The sequence below is a fragment of the Phyllobates terribilis genome, unplaced genomic scaffold (assembly GCF_046119375.1).
Source record: "Phyllobates terribilis strain yellow unplaced genomic scaffold, ASM4611937v1 Scaffold_11__3_contigs__length_659146591, whole genome shotgun sequence".
NCBI classification, from domain to species: Eukaryota; Metazoa; Chordata; class Amphibia; order Anura; family Dendrobatidae; genus Phyllobates; species Phyllobates terribilis.
Window position 1 is genome coordinate 587,352,387 of NW_027362771.1, and position 19,583 is coordinate 587,371,969.

Sequence of the window (19,583 nt, forward strand, 5' to 3'; positions counted from 1 at the left end):
TTGTCCAAATCTGCCCTGGTGGGGGTTAGAACTTTGATTGTGTCACAACTGCTGCACCTGGTAAACTAATTGATACATCGTTGGAGTCAGGGTCTCTTTGAAAATATGGCACGCCAGTGTTAAAGAGAACCTCTTAGCACAATTTTGTAATCTAAAGTAAAGGCACGGCTGTAATACAGATTAGATTGATATGTTTGGTGAAGAAATCCGCTTTTGTTCTTTAATCACCATATGAAGTTTTCTGCTAATTCAATTTTGGTGCACAGAGGCCGGACTGTGCACTGGGTCTTCTCCTCCCTGTCTGTGATTCCTGGCCCCTCCTATTCTCCTTAATTCCATCTCTGCCAGAGCATACTACCCTAGAGAAGCGCTGCTATCTTTTTCTTTTCATACAACCTTTCTTTCAGTGTTATATTGCTTTGTTTCCCTAGCTGTGACGTTCTCTCACTATCCAGATTCACCACAAAATGACTTGAATTTCATGCTTCTGTTTTTATACATATAATAGTCTTTCCTGATTGCTGTCAGACTTTATGGGGAAGCCCGCCCACAGCACCTAAGGACATGTGAGCCTTCTCTGGCTAATGTCATCTTCTGCATTGCATAAAAAAGCAGCAGACATTTTTAGGTGATTCACACAAAGCAAAATCGCAAATTGTTCGAATTGTGGTCAATTGTTCAATTTTCAGTCAATTCCCACAAATTCAACATGTATTTGATTCACACTGAATCAATGTGCTCATCTATAAAGGTAATATGTTAAAGAAGTTGTCCAATACTTTTACATTGATGCCCCATTTGTAGGATAGAGCATCAATGTCTGATCGGCCGGGGTCCTTCACCCGGCACCCCCGCCGATCAGTTATTATTGGTGCCAGCAGCAGCCGGCCGGAAGTGCTTACTTGACCATCTAGATGTAGTGGCCGCTGTCTGCACTGTCTGTGCAGTACCCCGTGGTGGCCACTACAACTAGACGGCCAAGCTCCGCAAGTAAGCACTTCCGGCCAGCCGCTGCTGCCCTCGGCACCGATAACAGCTGAACGGCGGGGGTGCCGGGTGCAGGACCCCGGCCGATCAGACATTTATGCCCTATCCTACAAATGGGGCATCAGTGTAAAAGTAGTGGACAACTTCTTTAAGTATTGCTCTTGGAACCTTTGATAATTCTTTATTCATGAATGTCCATCTTGTTTGGTGATGAATACATACCCTATTTATTGTATGGATAATTTTAATCCTTTTTCCCTTTGCTTCTATTATGTCTTATTTAGTACATCAGTAGGTTTGGTGACTTACCCTCGGCACACTGGCACACATCCTTCTGACAGATTTTGCCCAATAACTCGCTGTTCTTATTCACATGGTAGAATTTAGAGCAGCGGTTTTCTACAAAGGAAAAGTAAAATATGAATTTTGAAATATTGAAATCTCACATATAAGAGAAAACTTCTTTATTCCTTACTGGGGCTGTAATAGTCATAAACAGTGACAGATGCCGGTTGGATGAGGCCAACGTTAAACATCTGATGGACAATGAATTTGATGCGTTCCTCTTCTGTGTGTGAGATCTGTACAAAGGAAGAGAAGAAATGTAAAAATATCACTGAAGACCTTTTTTTCCAATGTGTTGCAGTAGAGGGTCAGGATGGGGGGAACTTATTATAGGAAGGGGGACATTAGTGACGAAAGATGTCAGGATATGGTACATTATTACAGGACTGGAGCCATTGTACAGAATGGTGGCCAGAACATTACTGTTGCATTTGAGCACAAAGACAGACATTAAAAATGAATGGGGGACCAAAAAGGAATTTTAGTATTGCATGGGGGCCACAAAAGGGAACAAATGCATTAATCCCTTACTGACATACAGTATATTGCAATGGTACATCTTATCTTGGCTCCCTATCTTTGATGCAGCCTTAGAGACTGAGTTTGCAACTTTGCTGGGAAATGATGGCTGCCATCATCTGCCTCTAAAGCCATGGGCCTCGATGGATAGTCATGATGACTGGGGGCTTGTTGAAGATCCCAGTGCCTATCATGATGGTATTCCAATGAAAGCCAACCCATGGCTAGCTTTTATACAAGACTGTGATTTTTACTATATACAGAAATACTTTGGTATTGCTATATATATATATATATATATATATATATATATATATATATATATATATATATATACACAGTACAGACCAAAAGTTTGGACACACCTTCTCATTTAAAGATTTTTCTGTATTTTCATGACTATGAAAATTGTACATTCACACTGAAGGCATCAAAACTATGAATTAACACATGTGGAATTATATACTTAACAAAAAAGTGTGAAACAACTGAAAATATGTCTTATATTCTAGGATCTTCAAAGTAGCCACCTTTTGCTTTGATGACTGCTTTGCACACTCTTGGCATTCTCTTGATGAGCTTCAAGAGGTAGTCACCGGAAATGGTTTTCACTTCACAGGTGTGCCCTGTCAGGTTTAATAAGTGGGATTTCTTGCCTTACAAATGGGGTTGGGACCATCAGTTGTGTTGTGCAGAAGTCTGGTGGATACACAGCTGATAGTCCTACTGAATAGACTGCTAGAATTTGTATTATGGCAAGAAAAAAGCAGCTAAGTAAAGAAAAAAGAGTGGCCATCATTACTTTAAGAAATGAGGGTCAGTCAGTGTGAAAAATTGGGAAAACTTTGAAAGTGTCCCCAAGTGCAGTTGCAAAAACCATCAAGCGCTACAAAGAAACTGGCTCACATGAGGACCACCCCAGGAATGGAAGACCAAGAGTCACCTCTGTTTCTGAGGATAAGTTTATCCGAGTCACCAGCCTCAGAAATCGCAGGTTAACAGCAGCTCAGATTAGAGACCAGGTCAATGCCACACAGAGTTCTAGCAACAGACACATCTCTTCAACAACTGTTAAGAGGAGACTTTGTGCAGCAGGCCTTCATGGTAAAATGGCTGCTAAGAAACCACTGCTAAGGACAGGCAACAAGCAGAAGAGACTTGTTTGGGCTAAAGAACACAAGGAATGGACATTAGACCAGTGGAAATCTGTGCTTTGGTCTGATGAGTCCAAATTTGAGATCTTTGGTTCCAACCACCGTGTCTTTGTGCGACGCAGAAAAGGTGAACGGATGGACTCTACATGCCTGGTTCCCACCGTGAAGCATGGAGGAGGAGGTGTGATGGTGTGGGGGTGCTTTGCTGGTGACACTGTTGGGGATTTATTCAAAGTTGAAGGCATACTGAACCAGCATGGCTACCACAGCATCTTGCAGCGGCATGCTATTCGATCTGGTTTGCGTTTAGTTGGACCATCATTTATTTTTCAACAGGACAATGACTCCAAACACACCTCCAGGCTGTGTAAGAGCTATTTGACCAAGAAGGAGAGTGATGGGGTGCTATGCCAGACGACCTGGCCTCCACAGTCACTAGACCTGAACCCAATCGAGATGGTTTGGGGTGAGCTGGACCGCAGAGTGAAGGCAAAAGGGCCAACAAGTGCTAAGCATCTCTGGGAACTCCTTCAAGATTGTTGGAAGACCATTTCCGGTGACTACCTCTTGAAGCTCATCAAGAGAATGCCAAGAGTGTGCAAAGCAGTCATCAAAGCAAAAGTTGGCTACTTTCAAGAACCTAGAATATAAGACATATTATCAGTTGTTTCACACTTTTTTGTTAAGTATATTATTCCACATGTGTTAATTCATAGTTTTTATGCCTTCAGTGTGAATGTACAATTTTTATAGTCATGAAAATACAGAAAAATCTTTAAATGAGAGGGTGTGTCCAAACTTTTGGTCTGTACTGTACATATTGTACAATTGATCAAACAATTGTAGGTTCATGTTGTCTAAAGAAAAGAAAATATACAGTAAAAAAAAAAGTTTTTAAAAATAAGAAAACGTTTGAATCAGCACCCCTTTTCCTATTAGAATGGAATATATATATATATATATATATATATATATATATATATATATTTAAAAAAAATACACATATGTGGTATCCCCACATCTGTAATGTCTGTAAAAGTCTGCTCTATCAAAATATAAAACTAATTAACTAAATTGATATTTGTTATGAGAAAAAAATCTAATCGTTATTGGTCTCGGAAAATGACAACACAAACAACATTTTTTTTAATCTTTTTACAATTTTTTTTTCACTAATTATATAAAAAAAAATATGCATGTTGGGAATTACTGTTAATTGTGCTAACCAGGACAATCATATTGCCAGGTCATTTTTACTGTATAATGAACGATGCAAATAAAAAAACTAAAAAACAATTGCAGAATTGTGTTTTTTTTCCGCTGTTTTCTAGCACTTGCAATTTTTTGTTCCTGCCTTTCAGGAGATCACATGATAAAATTGATGTCATTCAAAAGTACAACTAGTCCCACAAAAAAAAACAAGCCCTTACTTAGCTATGTCAAGAAAAATAAAAAAAAGTTATGGCTCTTGGAAGAAGGGGAGGATAAAATGAAAGCATATGTGTGTTACTTTATGCAGAGACAAGTCCTTGCTGGAAATAGTCACATTTGTCTGTGCCAAATGAAGAAGAAAAGGGAAAATGAATGACCTCATTTGGATGCATTACTGGTAAGTCACTGGATTTACCTGTACGATATACACTTATATTATCTACACAGCTCTGTGTATAATGTCTCTCTGTATTACCTGTACATTATACACTATATACAGAGCTCCTGTGTATAATGTCACTGATGATCCCTGTATTACCTGTACACTATATACAGAGCTCCTGTGTATAATGTCACTGATGATCCCTGTATTACCTGTACACTGACACTATATACAGAGCTCCTGTGTATAATGTCACTGATGATCACTGTATTACCTGTACACTCTATACTATATACAGAGCTCCTGTGTATAATGTCACTGGTGACCACTGTATTACCTGTACACTATACACTATATACAGAGCTCCTGTGTATAATGCCACTGATGATCCCTGTATTACCTGTATACTATATACAGAGCTCCTGTGTATAATGTCACTGATGATCCCTGTATTACCTGTACACTATATATAGAGCTCCTGTGTATAATGTCACTGGTGATCACTGTATTACCTGTACACTATATATAGAGCTCCTGTGTATAATGTCACTGATGATCACTGTATTACCTGTACACTGACACTATATATAGAGCTCCTGTGTAAAATGTCACTGGTGATCACTGTATTACCTGTACACTGACACTATATACAGAGATCCTGTGTATAATGTCTCTCGCGATCTCTGTATTACCTGTACACTATACACTATATACAGAGCTCCTGTGTATAATGTCACTGATGATCCCTGTATTACCTGTATACTATATACAGAGCTCCTGTGTATAATGTCACTGATGATCCCTGTATTACCTGTACACTATATATAGAGCTCCTGTGTATAATGTCACTGGTGATCACTGTATTACCTGTACACTATACACTATATATAGAGCTCCTGTGTATAATGTCACTGGTGATATCGGCATTACCTGTACATTGTACACTATACAGTGGTGGCCAAAAGTATTGGCACCCCTGCAATTCAGTCAGATAATACTCAGTTTCTTCCTGAAAATGATTGCAATTGTAGCGCCCCGAGGGTTCGGTTGCTACAGAGGTATTGCATCTCACCCAGAGGTGTGATATCTCACTTCCAGGTAAGGATGGAGTATGGCTCAGGACCCTAACACCCACATGCACTACACCACATTTCCGGTGGACAGGGCGACAATGCTCCCAAGAGTGAGCACAACTGTCCCTGTCCCTGGCTGGAGTGGGGGGAGGGAACACCTAGAAAGGGGGAACCCGGTAGTGTGTGGGTGGGGAGAGTAGATCCCGGGTGCACTGTATAGGAGAGTATATATGGTGGGCACCATCTTAGCATCAGAGTAGAAAGTGAGAAGTATAGCAGAGAGAGAAGGAGGCTCGGAGCAGAGGCTCTGCATGGGCTCTGCTCCGCAGGCAGGCCAAGTCTTAAGGCCTGAGCCTGGAGGGAGGAAACAGAAAGAAGGAAGGAAGAAGAATGGAGGAAGCTCTAAGAGAAGACTGTAGGGACCCCAGGGGAGCGGACCGGCCAGCCGCCTTCGCACGCCCGCCGCTACCAGAGTAGGGGGGTCAGGCCAAGAAATGGGAACCGGATCCCTCATCTAGTGGAGGAGAGCAACTACCCTCAGCTAGTAACCGGAGGCCATGGCATTGCATGTGTTACGGCCCCTCACTACACTCGTTAGGAAGGCACCACAGGACCCAGGGAAACGGAACATACATTTGCCCGCCAAGGCCTGAGGCAGCTGGACAGAAACGGGGTCACTTGTGGGGTACGACAGGCCAGAAAAAGGACACACGAAGGGGGTCCTGAAAAGCACTCCAAAGGTACCTGGGAGTTGGCCGAGCCCCTCACCTGGTGAGCACAGTACGACGTGGGCAGCCATCATCTGCAGAAGTGGCTTGGAGTGTAAAACTGTGAGTAAAAACCCTGAACTGCATCACTGGACTCTGAGTCATTACTGCTGCTCCCGCGCACCATCACCCCCATCATCTGTACTCACTGCCCTGAGGCTATACTCCTCCAGTGGGGAGTTATACTATCCTCTGCTGTGCACACTACATCAGCCTCAGCGGTCTGCCCGCAGCAGCGGTTCTCAGTGACCGCAATCCACGGGTGGCGTAGTCGGACATTTAAGCATCATTACAAAACCCAAATAAACAGATCCGCCACTGGTTTGACCACCCTGAGCCACGGGACCGGGTCGCCACCACGGAGACTACAACCCCCAGCGTTACACAGAGACTCGGTTCCGGGTATCCCCACACACACACGGCCCAGGGGGCGCGTCAACTTTGGCGTAGTCGACAGGATCGAAACCAACCCGTTATCATCAGGTTTTGTGTGCCTAGAGACTGTTTCACTGTGTTGAATGTGGCGCCCGCCCCAGAAGAACGGACGCCATGATGTGCGCGCCAAAAGACAACAAGAAGCCACTTCCCATCGTGGGCCAGGTCCCAGAATGGCGCCAAAGACGGAGCCCACCCCCAACAGCCATGAGTGCCGCTGCAGAGATGTCCATCAACGTGGGGGGGCTGCCCCTGAGAGTGATTGTCAGCAGATTGCCCCAGGACCACCCCCAACAGGGACGGAAGGGAAAGAAAACGAGGGGCAGGGTGTGGTTTGGATCAGTCTTGGCAGACCACACCCGGAGATGGCGAGTAGCACCAGCCCCAGTACCCGTGCCAGTGGCCTACTGCAGGCCGAAGCGGCTCCGTGCAGCCTCACGGAGCTGATGGCCCAGCTCCCCGGAGAGGACCCTGAATTCTTCCGGGCTGGATTGGAGGAGTTGGATCGGAGGATGGTCCGGGCGCAGCGGGAGGCCATCGCGGGGTGGAGAGAAGAGATGGGCCGGCGGGTCGCAGCCCGGCAGCAAGAGGCACTGCAACCACCCAGCAGTGAGCCTGCCCCTGAGGACATAGGAGGACCGCCGGAGGCTGAGAGCGGCGCTGCAAAGGAAGCAGGTAAGGGGGACACCCCTGATACCAGCCTGGGCGCCACCAACCTGCCCCTGGACCCCGTCGCGGAGCCGATCGCCCTGGAAGCTGCTGCACCCCCTCCACTCCCGCCGCCTGCACCTAGGCCCGAAGTCCCAAGCGAAGCCGCCGGACCACGTTCCACGCCGTGCCCCGTGATCCCAGGTGCGGCCGGAAGCGGCCCGCTCCAGGCCCGGTCGCAAGGCCTGACCTCCCCAGGCGCCTTCCAACAGCGTGTGCCCCCGGTCCCAGCACTACCATCCCTAGGGACCGACCTATACAGCCAGTTCGCCGGGCCCGATGGAGAGCCGGTCCCCCTGCCACGCGGATGGGTTCACCCTTGTCATCGGAGGGACCTGTCCGCAGGGGCCGAAGCCCCGATTACTCCACTCTTGCCCGCTCCACAGCCAGTCGCCATCCCCCAGCTCCCTGAGGAAGAGGTCCAGATAGAGTGGGACCAGACCGGGGAGGACCTAATGGGCTTCTCACAAGAGACGCGGGCGGCCGCAGCTCGCAGGCGGGAGTTCTGCTGTCGTGAGATAGAACAGCTAGAGAGGGAAGAGCGGGCGGGGCGCCAGAGGCAGGAACAGCTGCAGGCCCGGAGCGCAGCAGAGTAGACCCGGACCCCCAAGCTGCACGCGGTTCCACAATAACCGGGATCGTGGTCAAATTCCATCAAGAGAAGGGGTGGGGTTTTATCCGGAACTCAACGACCGACACAGACCTTTTCGTTAATAGAAGGGATGTGGAAAGTCATCTGCCCGCGGGTCATCAGAAACGGGATCTGTTCCCGGGAGATCGGGTAGCATACACTCGACATCGAGGACTGCGAGGGTGGTACGCTATTAACGTCCGGAGGGTGGAAGAGCACCACTACCCTGAACCCTACTATGTGGAGGACCCGGATGCGGATAAGCTTGAAGAGGATGAGGAGCCAGGATACCGCTACTGAAGAGCAGCAATAAGAGATTGTACATAGTTACCCGCCTGAGTGAAGAAGTTTAGTACCACACAGTTGGTGGATTACAGAAAGTTTACCCGGTTAAGGGTTGTTGTAAAAGTCTGTATGTTTGTTAAAGTTACCCGAAAAGGGGTCTGTGAGTAATAAGGCTGAGGACTGGGAGCAGCCAACCCCCTTTTCTATCCGGCTGAGGACTGGGAGCAGCCACATCTGTAAATAGTTGCACTTCTTAAAGTGCCCTCTACTGGTTTTATACACAACTACCTCAAAAGATACCTAAAGGTGTTTGTTGCACTTAGAAGAATTGCACATTGTTGGGTGACGTGGACACCTGGTCGCGGCAAGGACTGTGACCCGTTAGAGAGACTGCGTCACAAGAATGCTGCTGAAAGAGTTTTATGTTTCTACTAGACAATCAGTTTTAAATTTGTATGCTGAAAGTCATATTCAAAGTGAAAAGTTTTGTATAATGACCGTAACGTCTAAAAGAAAAATTGCCTCCCATAAAGGGATGAGTTATTATGGTTTATAATCTTATATGTGAATGCATTCTAAAAATTTGCATGTTTTGAACTGTCTTTTTGCTCTGTTCCAGCCCACGGACGTGCTGTGATTTACCAGGGGGGAATGTAGCGCCCCGAGGGTTCGGTTGCTACAGAGGTATTGCATCTCACCCAGAGGTGTGATATCTCACTTCCAGGTAAGGATGGAGCATGGCTCAGGACCCTAACAACCACATGCACTGCACCACATTTCCGGGGGACAGGGTGACAATGCTCCCAAGAGTGAGCACAACTGTCCCTGTTCCTGGCTGGAGTGGGTGGAGGGAACACCTAGAAAGGGGGAACCCGGTAGTGTGTGGGTGGGGAGAGTAGATCCCGGGTGCACTGTATAGGAGAGTATATATGGTGGGCACCATCTTAGAGTCAGAGTAGAAAGTGAGAAGTAGAGCAGAGAGAGAGAAGGATGCTCGGAGCAGAGGCTCTGCATGGGCTCTGCTCCGCAGGCAGGCCAAGTATTAAGACCTGAGCCTGGGGGGAGGAAACAGAAAGAAGGAAGGAAGAAGAATGGAGGAAGCTCTAAGAGAAGACTGTAGGGACCCCAGGGGTGCGGACCAGCCAGCCGCCACCGCACGCCCGCCGCTACCAGAGTAGGGGGTCAGGCCAAGAAAAGGGAACCGGATCCCTCATCTAGTGGAAGAGAGCAACTACCCTCAGCTAGTAACCGGAGGCCGTGGCATTGCATGTGTTACGGCCCCTCACTACCCCCGTTAGGAAGGCACCGCATAGGACCCAGGGAAACGGAACATACGTTTGCCCGCCAAGGCCCGAGGCAGCTGGACAGAAACGTGGTCACTTGTGGGGTACGAAAGGCCAGAGAAAGGACACACGAAGGGGGTCCTGAAAAGCACTCCAAAGGTACCTGGGAGTTGGCTGAGCCCCTCACCTGGTGAGCACAGTACGACGTGGGCAGCCATCATCTGCAGAAGTGGCTTGGAGTGTAAAACTGTGAGTAAAGACCCTGAACTGCATCACTGGACTCTGAGTCAATACTGCAGCTCCCGCGCACCATCACCCCCATCATCTGTACTCATTGCCCTGAGGCTATACTCCTCCCGTGGGGAGTTATACTATCCTCTGCTGCGCACACTACATCAGCCTCAGCAGTCTGCCCGCAGCGGCGGTTCTCAGTGACCGCAATCCACGGGTGGCGTAGTCGGACATTTAAGCATCATTACAAAACCCAAATAAACAGATCCGCCACTGGTTTGACCACCCTGAGCCACGGGACCGGGTCGCCGCCACGGAGACTACAACCCCCAGCGTTACACAGAGACTCGGTTCCGGGTATCCCCACACACACACAGCCCAGGGGGTGCGTCACAATCACAAATTCTTTGGTCTTATTATCTTCATTTAATTTGCTTGCAAGGAAAAAACACAAAAGAGAATGAAGCAAAAATCAAATCATTGATCATTTCACACAAAACTCCAAAAATGGGCCAGACAAAAGTATTGGCACCCTCAGCCTTATACTTGTTTGCACAACCTTTAGCCAAAATAACTGCGAACAACCACTTCCGTTAACCATCAGTGAGTTTCTTACAATGCTCTGCTGGAATTGTAGACCATTCTTCTTTGGCAAACTGCTCCAGGTCCCTGATATTTGAAGGGTGCCTTCTCCAAACTGCCATTTTGAGATCTCTCCACAGGTGTTCTATGGGATTCAGGTCTGGACTCATTGCTGGCCACCTTAGAAGTCTCCAGTGCTTTCTCTCAAACCATTTTATAGTGCTTTTGGAAGTGTGTTTTGGGTCATTGTCCTGCTGGAAGACCCATGACCTCTGAGGGAGACCAAGCTTTCTCACACTGGGCCCTACATTATGCTGCAAAATTTGTTGGTAGTATTCAGACTTCATAATGCCATGCACACGGTCAAGCAGTCCAATGCCAGAGGCAGCAAAGCAACCCCAAAACATCAGGGAATCTCCGCCATGTTTGACTGTAGGGACCGTGTTCTTTTCTTTGAATGCCTCTTTTTTTTCCTGTACACTCTATGTTGATGCTTTTTCCCAAAAAGCTCTACTTTTGTCTCATCTGACCAGAGATCATTCTTCCAAAATGTTTTAGGCTTTCTCAGGTAAGTTTTGGCAAACTCCAGCCTGGCTTTTTTATGTCTCAGGGTAAGAAGTGGGCTCTTCCTGGGTATCCTACCATACAGTCCCTTTTCATTCAGACGCTGACGGATGGTACGGGTTGACACTGTTGTACCCTCGGACTGCAGGGCAGCTTGAACTTGTTTGGATGTTAGTCGAGGTTCTTTATCCACCATCCGCACAATCTTGCGTTGAAATCTCTCGTCAATTTTTCTTTTCCATCCACATCTAGGGAGGTTAGCCACAGTGCCATGGGCTTTAAACTTCTTGATGACACTGCACACGGAAGACACAGGAACATTCAGGTCTTTAGAGATGGACTTGTAGCCTTGAGATTGCTCATGCTTCCTCACAATTTGGTTTCTCAAGTCCTCAGACAGTTCTTTGGTCTTCTTTCTTTTCTCCATGCTCAATGTGGTACACACAAGGACACAGGACAGAGGTTGAGTCAACTTTAATCCATGTTAACTGGCTGCAAGTGTGATTTAGTTATTGCCAACACCTGTTAGGTGCCACAGGTAAGTTACAGGTGCTGTTAATTACACGAATTAGAGAAGCATCACATGATTTTTCAAACAGTGCCAATACTTTTGTCCACCCCCTTTTTTAGGTTTGGTGTGGAATTATATCCAATTTGGCTTTAGGTCAATTCTTTTTGTGTTTTTTCATTGAAGACAAATTAAATGAAGATAATAATACCAAAGAATTTGTGATTGCAATCATTTTCAGGAAGAAACTGAGTATTATCTGACAGAATTGCAGGGGTGCCAATACTTTTGGCCACCACTGTATATGATCGACAAAGCTCCTATGTATAATGTGGCAATATTAATATTAGTACTGTGGTTTTTAATAATGATCAGTATGGTGCTCTTATTAGGCTACTATGTGGGGGTAATATATGGTCCAGTCATGGTGTGGCGGTGTTTATTTTTGTATGTGATATTATTGGCATATATTGTTCTTGGTACAGTGGATTTTGCTGAATAACAAGTTGGTGGTTATATTCAGACCCTATGTGATGGTTATATTTGGTCATTGTTTGGCAGTATTTATCCTCTTTATGTGGTTTATTATTGGTATATTAGTTTTGGTATAGTGGACTTGTTCGGTAATAATATGGTGATATTTGTTGTTTGGTAACGGTATGACTACTATTTAGGATTATTACTTAGAAAATTACAGTATATAATTGCCATGTTTTCTATGAGAGTTACAGTTGTGCTCAAAAGTTTACATACCCCTGCAGAATTTTTCCTTTCTTGGCCTTGTTTCAGAGAATATGAATGATAACAAAAAAACTTTTTCTCCACTCATGGTTATTGGTTGGGTGAAGCCATTTATTGTCAAATTACTGTGTTTTCTCTTTTTAAATCTTAATGACAACTAAAAACATCCCAATGACCCTGATCAAAAGTTCACATACCCCAGTTCTTAATACCGTTTATTGCTCCCTCTAACATCAATGACAGCTTGAAGTCTTTTGTGGTAGTTGTGGATGAGGTTCTTTATTTTCTCAGATGGTAAAGCTGCCCATTGTTCTTGGCAAAAAGCCTCCAGTTCCTGAAAATTCCTGGGCTGTCTAGCATGAACTGCACACTTGAGATCTCCCCAGAGTGGCTCAATGATTTTGAGGTCAGGAGACTGAGATGGCCACTCCAGAACCTTCACTTTGTTCTGCTGTAGCCAATGACTGGTCGACTTGGCCTTGTATTTTGGATCGTTGTCATATTGGAACGTCCAAGTACGTCCCATGCGCAGCTTCCGGCTGATGAGTGCAAATTTGCCTCCAGTATTTGCTGATAACGTGCTGCATTCATCTTTCCTTCAACTTTAACCAAGTTTCCTGTGCCTTTGTAGCTCACACATCCCCAAAACATCAGCGATCCACCTCCGTGCTTTACTGTAGGAATGGTGTTCCTTTCATCATAGGCCTTGTTGACCTCTCTCCAAATGTAACGTTTATGGTTGTGGCCAAAAAGTTCAATTTTGGTCTCATCACTCCAAATTACCTTGTTCCAGAAGTTTTGAGGCTTGTCTCTGTGCTGTTTGGCGTATTGTAGGCAAGATACTTTGTGACATTTGTGCAGTAATGGCTTTCTTCTGGCGACTCGACCATGCAGCCCATTTTTCTTCAAGTGCCTCCTTATTGTGCATCTTGAAACAGACACACCGCTAGTTTTCAGAGAGTCCTGAATTTCAGCTGATGTTATTTGTGAGTTTTTCTTTGCATCCTGACCAATTTTCCTGGTAGTTGTGGCTGAAATTCTTGTTGGTCTACCTGACTGTGGTTTGGTTTTTACAGAGCCTCTGATTTTCCATTTGTTAATCACAGTTTGAACGCTGCTGACTGGCATTATCAATTCCTTGGATATTTTTTTGTATCCCTTTCCTGTATTATTACGTTCAACTACCTTTTCCCGTAGATCCGTTGACAATTCTTTTGCTTTCCCCATGACTCACAATCCAGAAATGTCAGTGGCTAGATGAAAGATGCAAGAGTCTGTCTGGATCCCAGAAACTCACTCAGGTTTTATGCACACACACTGATTACAAGCAAACAGGTCACAGGTGAGGATGTTGCCTTTAGTAGCCATTCAACCCTATTTGTGTCAAATTCTGTGCATGTTATCAGGCCAAAATCACCAGGGTATGTGAACTTTTGATCAGGGTCAATTGGATGTTTTTGATTGTCATTAACATTTAAAAAGAGAAAACACAGTTTGATTGACAATAAGTGGCTTCACCCAACCAATAACCATGAGTGGAGAAAAAGTTTTTTTGTTATCATTCATATTCTCTGAAACAAGGCCAAGAAAGGAAAAATTATACCGGGTTAAGTAAACTTTTGAGCACAACGGTATATATTTTATCTGTATTCTTATTTTTTTATGATGGGGGTGCGGTGGGCAAGTGAACACATACAGTGGGCACGGAAAGCATTCAGATCCCTTTAAATTTTTCACTCTTTGTTTCATTGCAGCCATTTGGTAAATTCTAAAAGTGTAATTTTTTTTCTCATTAAAGTACACTCTGCACTCCATCTTGACTGGAAAAAAACAGAAATGTAGAAATTTTTGCAAATTTATTAAAAAAGAAAAACTGAAATATCACATGTTCATAAGTATTCAGACCCTTTGGTCAGTATTGAGTAGAAGCACCCTTTTGGGCTAGTACAGCCATGAGTCTTCTTGGGAATGATGCAACAAGTTTTTCACACCTGGATTTGGGGATCCTCTGCCATTCTTCCTTGCAGATCCTCTCCAGTTCCGTCAGGTTGGATGGTGAACGTTGGTGGACAGCCATTTTTAGGTCTCTCCAGAGATGCTCAATTGGGTTTAAGTCAGGGCTCTGGCTGGGCCAGTCAAGAATGGTCACAGAGTTGTTCTGAAGCCACTCCTGTGTTATTTTAGCTGTGTACTTAGGGTCATTGTCTTGTTGGAAGGTGAACCTTCAGCCAAGTCTGAGGTCCAGAACACTCTGGAAGAGGTTTTCATCCAGGATATCTCTGTACTTGGCCGCATTCATGTTTCCTTCAATTGCAAGCAGTCGTCCTGTTCCTGCAGCTGAAAAACACCCCTATAGCATGATGCTGCCACCACCATGTTTCACTGTTGGGATTGTATTGGGCAGGTGATGAGCAGTGCCTGGTTTTCTCCACACATACCGCTTAGAATTATCACCAAAAAGTTCTATCTTAGTCTCATCAGACCAGAGAATCTTATTTCTCATAGTCTGGGAGTCCTTTATGTGTTTTTGAGCAAACTCTATGTGGGCTTTCATATGTCTTGCACTGAGGAGAGGCTTCCGTCGGTCCACTCTGCCATAAAGTCCCGACTGGTGGAGGGCTGCAGTGATAGTTGACTTTGTGGAACTTTCTCCCATCTCCCTACTGCATCTCTGGAGCTCAGCCACAGTGATCTTGGGGTTCTTCTTTACCTCTCTCACCAAGGCTCTTTTCCCACGATTGCTCAGTTTTGGATGGACTGCCAGGTCTAGGAAGACTTCTGGTGGTCCCAAACATCTTCCATTTAAAGATTATGGAGGCCACTGTGCTCTTAGGAACCTTGAGTAATGCAGAAATTATTTTATAACCTTGGCCAGATCTGTACCTTGCCACAATTCTGCCTCTGAGCTCCTTGGGCAATTCCTTTGAGCTCATGATTCTCATTTGGTCTGACATGCACTGTGAGCTGTGAGGTCTTATATAGACAGGTGTGTGTCTTTCCAAATCAAGGCCTATCAGTTTAATTAAACACAGTTAGACTCCAATGAAGGAGTAGAACCATCTCAAGGAGGATCACAAGGAAATGGACAGCATGCGACTTAAATAAGAGTGTCTGAGCAAAGGGTCTGAATACTTATGACCATGTGATATTTCAGTTTTTCTTTTTTAATAAATTTGCAAAAATTTCTACATTTCTGTTTTTTACAGTCAAGATGCAGGGTGCAGAGTGTACTTTAATGATGAAAAAAAATTAACTTTTTAGAATTTATCAAATGGCTGCAATGAAACAAAGAATGAAAATTTTTAAGGGGTCTGAATACTTTCCGTACCAACTGTATGTCTTTATAGGATCTAGAAAGCTACAGGGGCCCGTTAGCTGACCAACATGCTGGTGGAGTCCGCAGTATATATTTTGCACTGGAGCCCATAGTAAGCTTCCTTGCTATGCTTTGATCTGTGCAAAGATCATTTTGAAGGCTGTGGAAGGATGTGTGTCCAGCACTTGCTGTAAATGGTGGATCCTGTTTTAGCAACCTATATAGAGGTGTTAATTATCAGTCATTGTACAGGAGGGGAGGAGGTGAGCTGTGACATCACCTATTGTGAATGGTGGATCCTGTGTTAACTACTGTATAAAGAGGTCTTATCAGTCACTGTACAGGAGTGGAGGAGGTGAGCTGTGACATCTCCTATTGTGAATGATGGATCCTGTGTTATCTGCTGTATACAGACGTCTTATCAGTCATTGTACAGGAGGGGAGGAGGTGAGCTGTGACATCACCTATTGTGCATGGTGGATCCTGTGTTATCTGCTGTATAAAGAGGTGTTATCAGTCATTGTACAGGATGAGGAGGTGAGCTGTGACATCACCTATTGTGCATGGTGGATCCTGTGTTATCTGCTGCATAAAGAGGTGTTATCAGTCATTGTACAGGATGAGGAGGTGAGCTGTGACATCACCTATTGTGCATGGTGGATCCTGTGTTATCTACTGTATATAGAGGTGCTATCAGTCATTGTACAGGAGGAGGAGGTGAGCTGTGACATCACCTATTGTAAATGGCAGATTATATATTGAATGTTCAGGCGTTGCTTTTTATTGTAATCCTGTTTGTGATAATAATGAGACTTCTGAAAATTCAGAGCAGTAAGTGTGTTACTCCTATTAGGCTTAGTGGCCAGTGTTAAAAATGACAACATTTCTGACTTTTTTAATTTAATAAAGACAGTGATGTGGAAAAATAAACAACAAAAAACAATGAAATATGTTTATATACTAAAATGTTATAAAGAGGATCTATCTAGCATAAGTGTCATTTTTTACTGACATGATCCTTTTCATTGGGTTTTCTCACGTTGAAAGTCACCTAAACACGATTGTGCTGCTGATCCCTCCCAAAGTGGTGGCTGAGAGCGAAACTATGCAGGAAAACACAGTGACCGACACATCCTAGGAATAGGACAGCAACTAATCAAAAGGTAATGGCATGTCCTATAACATCAATTTCTGAGATGAGAAAACCTCTTGTACAGAAACAGGGTTGTACCGAGGCTCCATGGTCTGTGCTTTACTATACAGAACTCGTGTATATTTGCTTTTAATTGTGCAAGAATGTTCATGTATCTCAGATATCTGTTAGTGACCAATGTTTCTGGTTATCCTCAAGGCTAAGGCTGACCATACATGTTAGATAGCTGATGGCCAATGCTTGTTTGCTATGTGTCTTCACCCTCCACTCCCCATACACATTTGTGGTGAGCTCGGCCAAGTTGTGCATGTGCTCTCATCAGGAGAAGGGTTGACATCTTCTGACAGACCCCTTATTATTATGGCAGCTTATATATCCAAGGACCAAAAATCTAGTACATATGAGTCAGAAACAAAGTCCGGAGGCTTCCTGAGCTGAATTTGTTCCATAACCAATACCTTATCCAAGTAGATGATGAGTGATCCCTTAGTGATTGATTCATTGCTAATCTCAAACTTGGAGATATATTTGTCCACTCCCTTCATTAGCTGTGAATAAGAAGAGCATGAATTATATCTCATTCATAAAGAGAACATAAAGATATTTAATAATAATTCTGTAATCTCACCTTATTAAGACTTCGAATATCGGGGACGAATCCAGTCATCATGGAGACATCCAAGATAGACATGGTAGCATCGCTGTTTTTAAGATGTCTACAGAAAGAGGACAATATGAGATTGATATCAGGTGACAACAACATCCAGGAGATGATTCACAGTTTTCTCATGCACCTCTAGTGTGTGCCGGGTGTACTTATTAATGCGTATAAATATAGACCATATTTATTAGATGTCACCTCCCTAATGTACAGGATGTAGAATACAGGCCGTAGGCACAACTCTTCATTACAAGGAAGTGTTTAACTGAGACCACTGCTGGTGGTGGCTCAACTGAGACCATTTAACTGAGACCACTGCTGGTGGTGGCTCAACTGAGACCACTTAACTGAGACCACTGCTGGTGGCTCAACTCAAAACTCAGGAGCACACAGTGCAGTCTCTTGAGTGATCGGTGGGGGTCTCAGGACCATGACTCCCTCCGATCTTCAGGAAATGAAAGAGTTTAAGAAATATTAACATTTATTCGAAAGCTCAGTTACTCTTTAATAAATCCATTTTTTTTCTCTTACCTTACAGAAATCTCAACCGATACTGTAGACAGAGCACCTTCTGGACGACTAACTGCAAAATAAAATAAAAATACACAGAAAATGCGTTATCTCTACTTAGTTTGTAAATTGAGGTACATCTGACTAACACATGTCATCCATAATACTATTGCCCTCATCTGATAGAACTCCCAATTTCTAAACATGTCCAGCCAAAAAACTATAACAAATTGTCATGATAAAAAATGTCAGCGTTCTACATTTTAAGTCAAGAACACAAAACTTACCATTTGGTTCGTCCTTTACCGTAACTGTAAAATCAAAGTTTCTGCAACCCTTTTCTTTCTCTGTCACGAGAGCATAGTAAACCGACATAGCCTATAGAGCAATGGAGTAAAATAAAAATATTAAAAATTAAGATAGGACAACATGACCCAATTTAGAATGATCCATTGTTGATGACTCGTTTGATGGCGTTGCTAGACACTGGTGCTGCATCCTGACGATGATTCATTTGAGGGCGGTGCAAGAAGCTGTGGTGCGTCGCTGATGTCACTCACAGCTTCTATCTCCACCCCCTGACAGCGTCTTCCTTCACGGAAAGCTATGGCGGCAGCAGAGATAGAAGCAGGGTGCCGGCACTGCACTCAAATTACCCACAGCATTCATCACCCAGTATCCAGGACATCTTCAAAGGCGGTGGCGATGCAAGAAACTAGTAAGTAACTGCAGCGCTGCCTCCTGGTGACGTCCTATTCCAGGACAAGCAATGGACGCTGCAGGGAGTGAGTGCAGCCCCAGCCTCCTGTGATGTCACCCCTTTAAGGAGTTCATCTAGAAGTGTACTGAGTATTTTGAACCCATGGGTGCCAGACAAAATTTTATAACCGTGGGCTATGAAAAGGAAAAACACATTTTTTACCTCTAATTATTCATCTTTTTACGGGTAATAGAAGAAAATGGACCCCACAACTTGTTACAGAATTTCTCCCAAATGTAAAGATGCCCTTTATGTCATCGGAACTATTGTTTGAGCACATAGCAGGGCTTGGTTCGGAAGGAGTGCCTTTTGGCATTCAGATTTTACTGAAATAGTCTGCAGGCACCAATTGCAGATACCCTAAAGTACCTGCATAGAGGAAAATCCTCAAAAGTTACCCCATTTTGGAAACTAGGCCCTTCAATGACTTCAGCTACAGTGCAATGACTCTTTTGACCCCATAGACGTTTTCCCCAAAAAAGTGTGCAGTGGATGTTGCAGAGAGAAATTTGCAAATATGCCAACTTAGTGCCCAATATATAGAGCCCAGCCTGAGCTTCTGGAGACATTTTCCCAGTCAGCTATTGAGTGGACTCTTCCCACTACAGCATATTGGGCATGTAGGCGGTGACTGTAATTTAGGCACATTGTGGGGCTCAGAGAGGATGGGCCATTAGGATTTGGTAGCACAGATTTCATTGAATTTTTATATTTTTGAAGAGAGGAAGGGCAGGGGTTAGTCATATCACAAAATCAGAGTTTTTGTCCTACCGGTA

General features: G+C 44.4%; 1 protein-coding gene across 1 annotated transcript in view; it reads right to left on the reverse strand.

Annotated features, from left to right (window-relative positions):
- The window catches only part of LOC141167050 (A.superbus venom factor 1-like), a 182,199-nt gene that overhangs the window by 37,068 nt on the left and 125,548 nt on the right, over window positions 1-19,583 (reverse strand). Inside the window, exons 31-36 of the mRNA XM_073654376.1 lie at window positions 18,335-18,425; window positions 18,069-18,120; window positions 17,505-17,592; window positions 17,335-17,424; window positions 1,463-1,568; window positions 1,297-1,386 (exon numbers count right to left, since the gene is read on the reverse strand). Of these exons, the coding sequence (XP_073510477.1) occupies window positions 1,297-1,386; window positions 1,463-1,568; window positions 17,335-17,424; window positions 17,505-17,592; window positions 18,069-18,120; window positions 18,335-18,425 (517 nt within the window). The remainder of the gene's footprint in view (window positions 1-1,296; window positions 1,387-1,462; window positions 1,569-17,334; window positions 17,425-17,504; window positions 17,593-18,068; window positions 18,121-18,334; window positions 18,426-19,583) is intronic.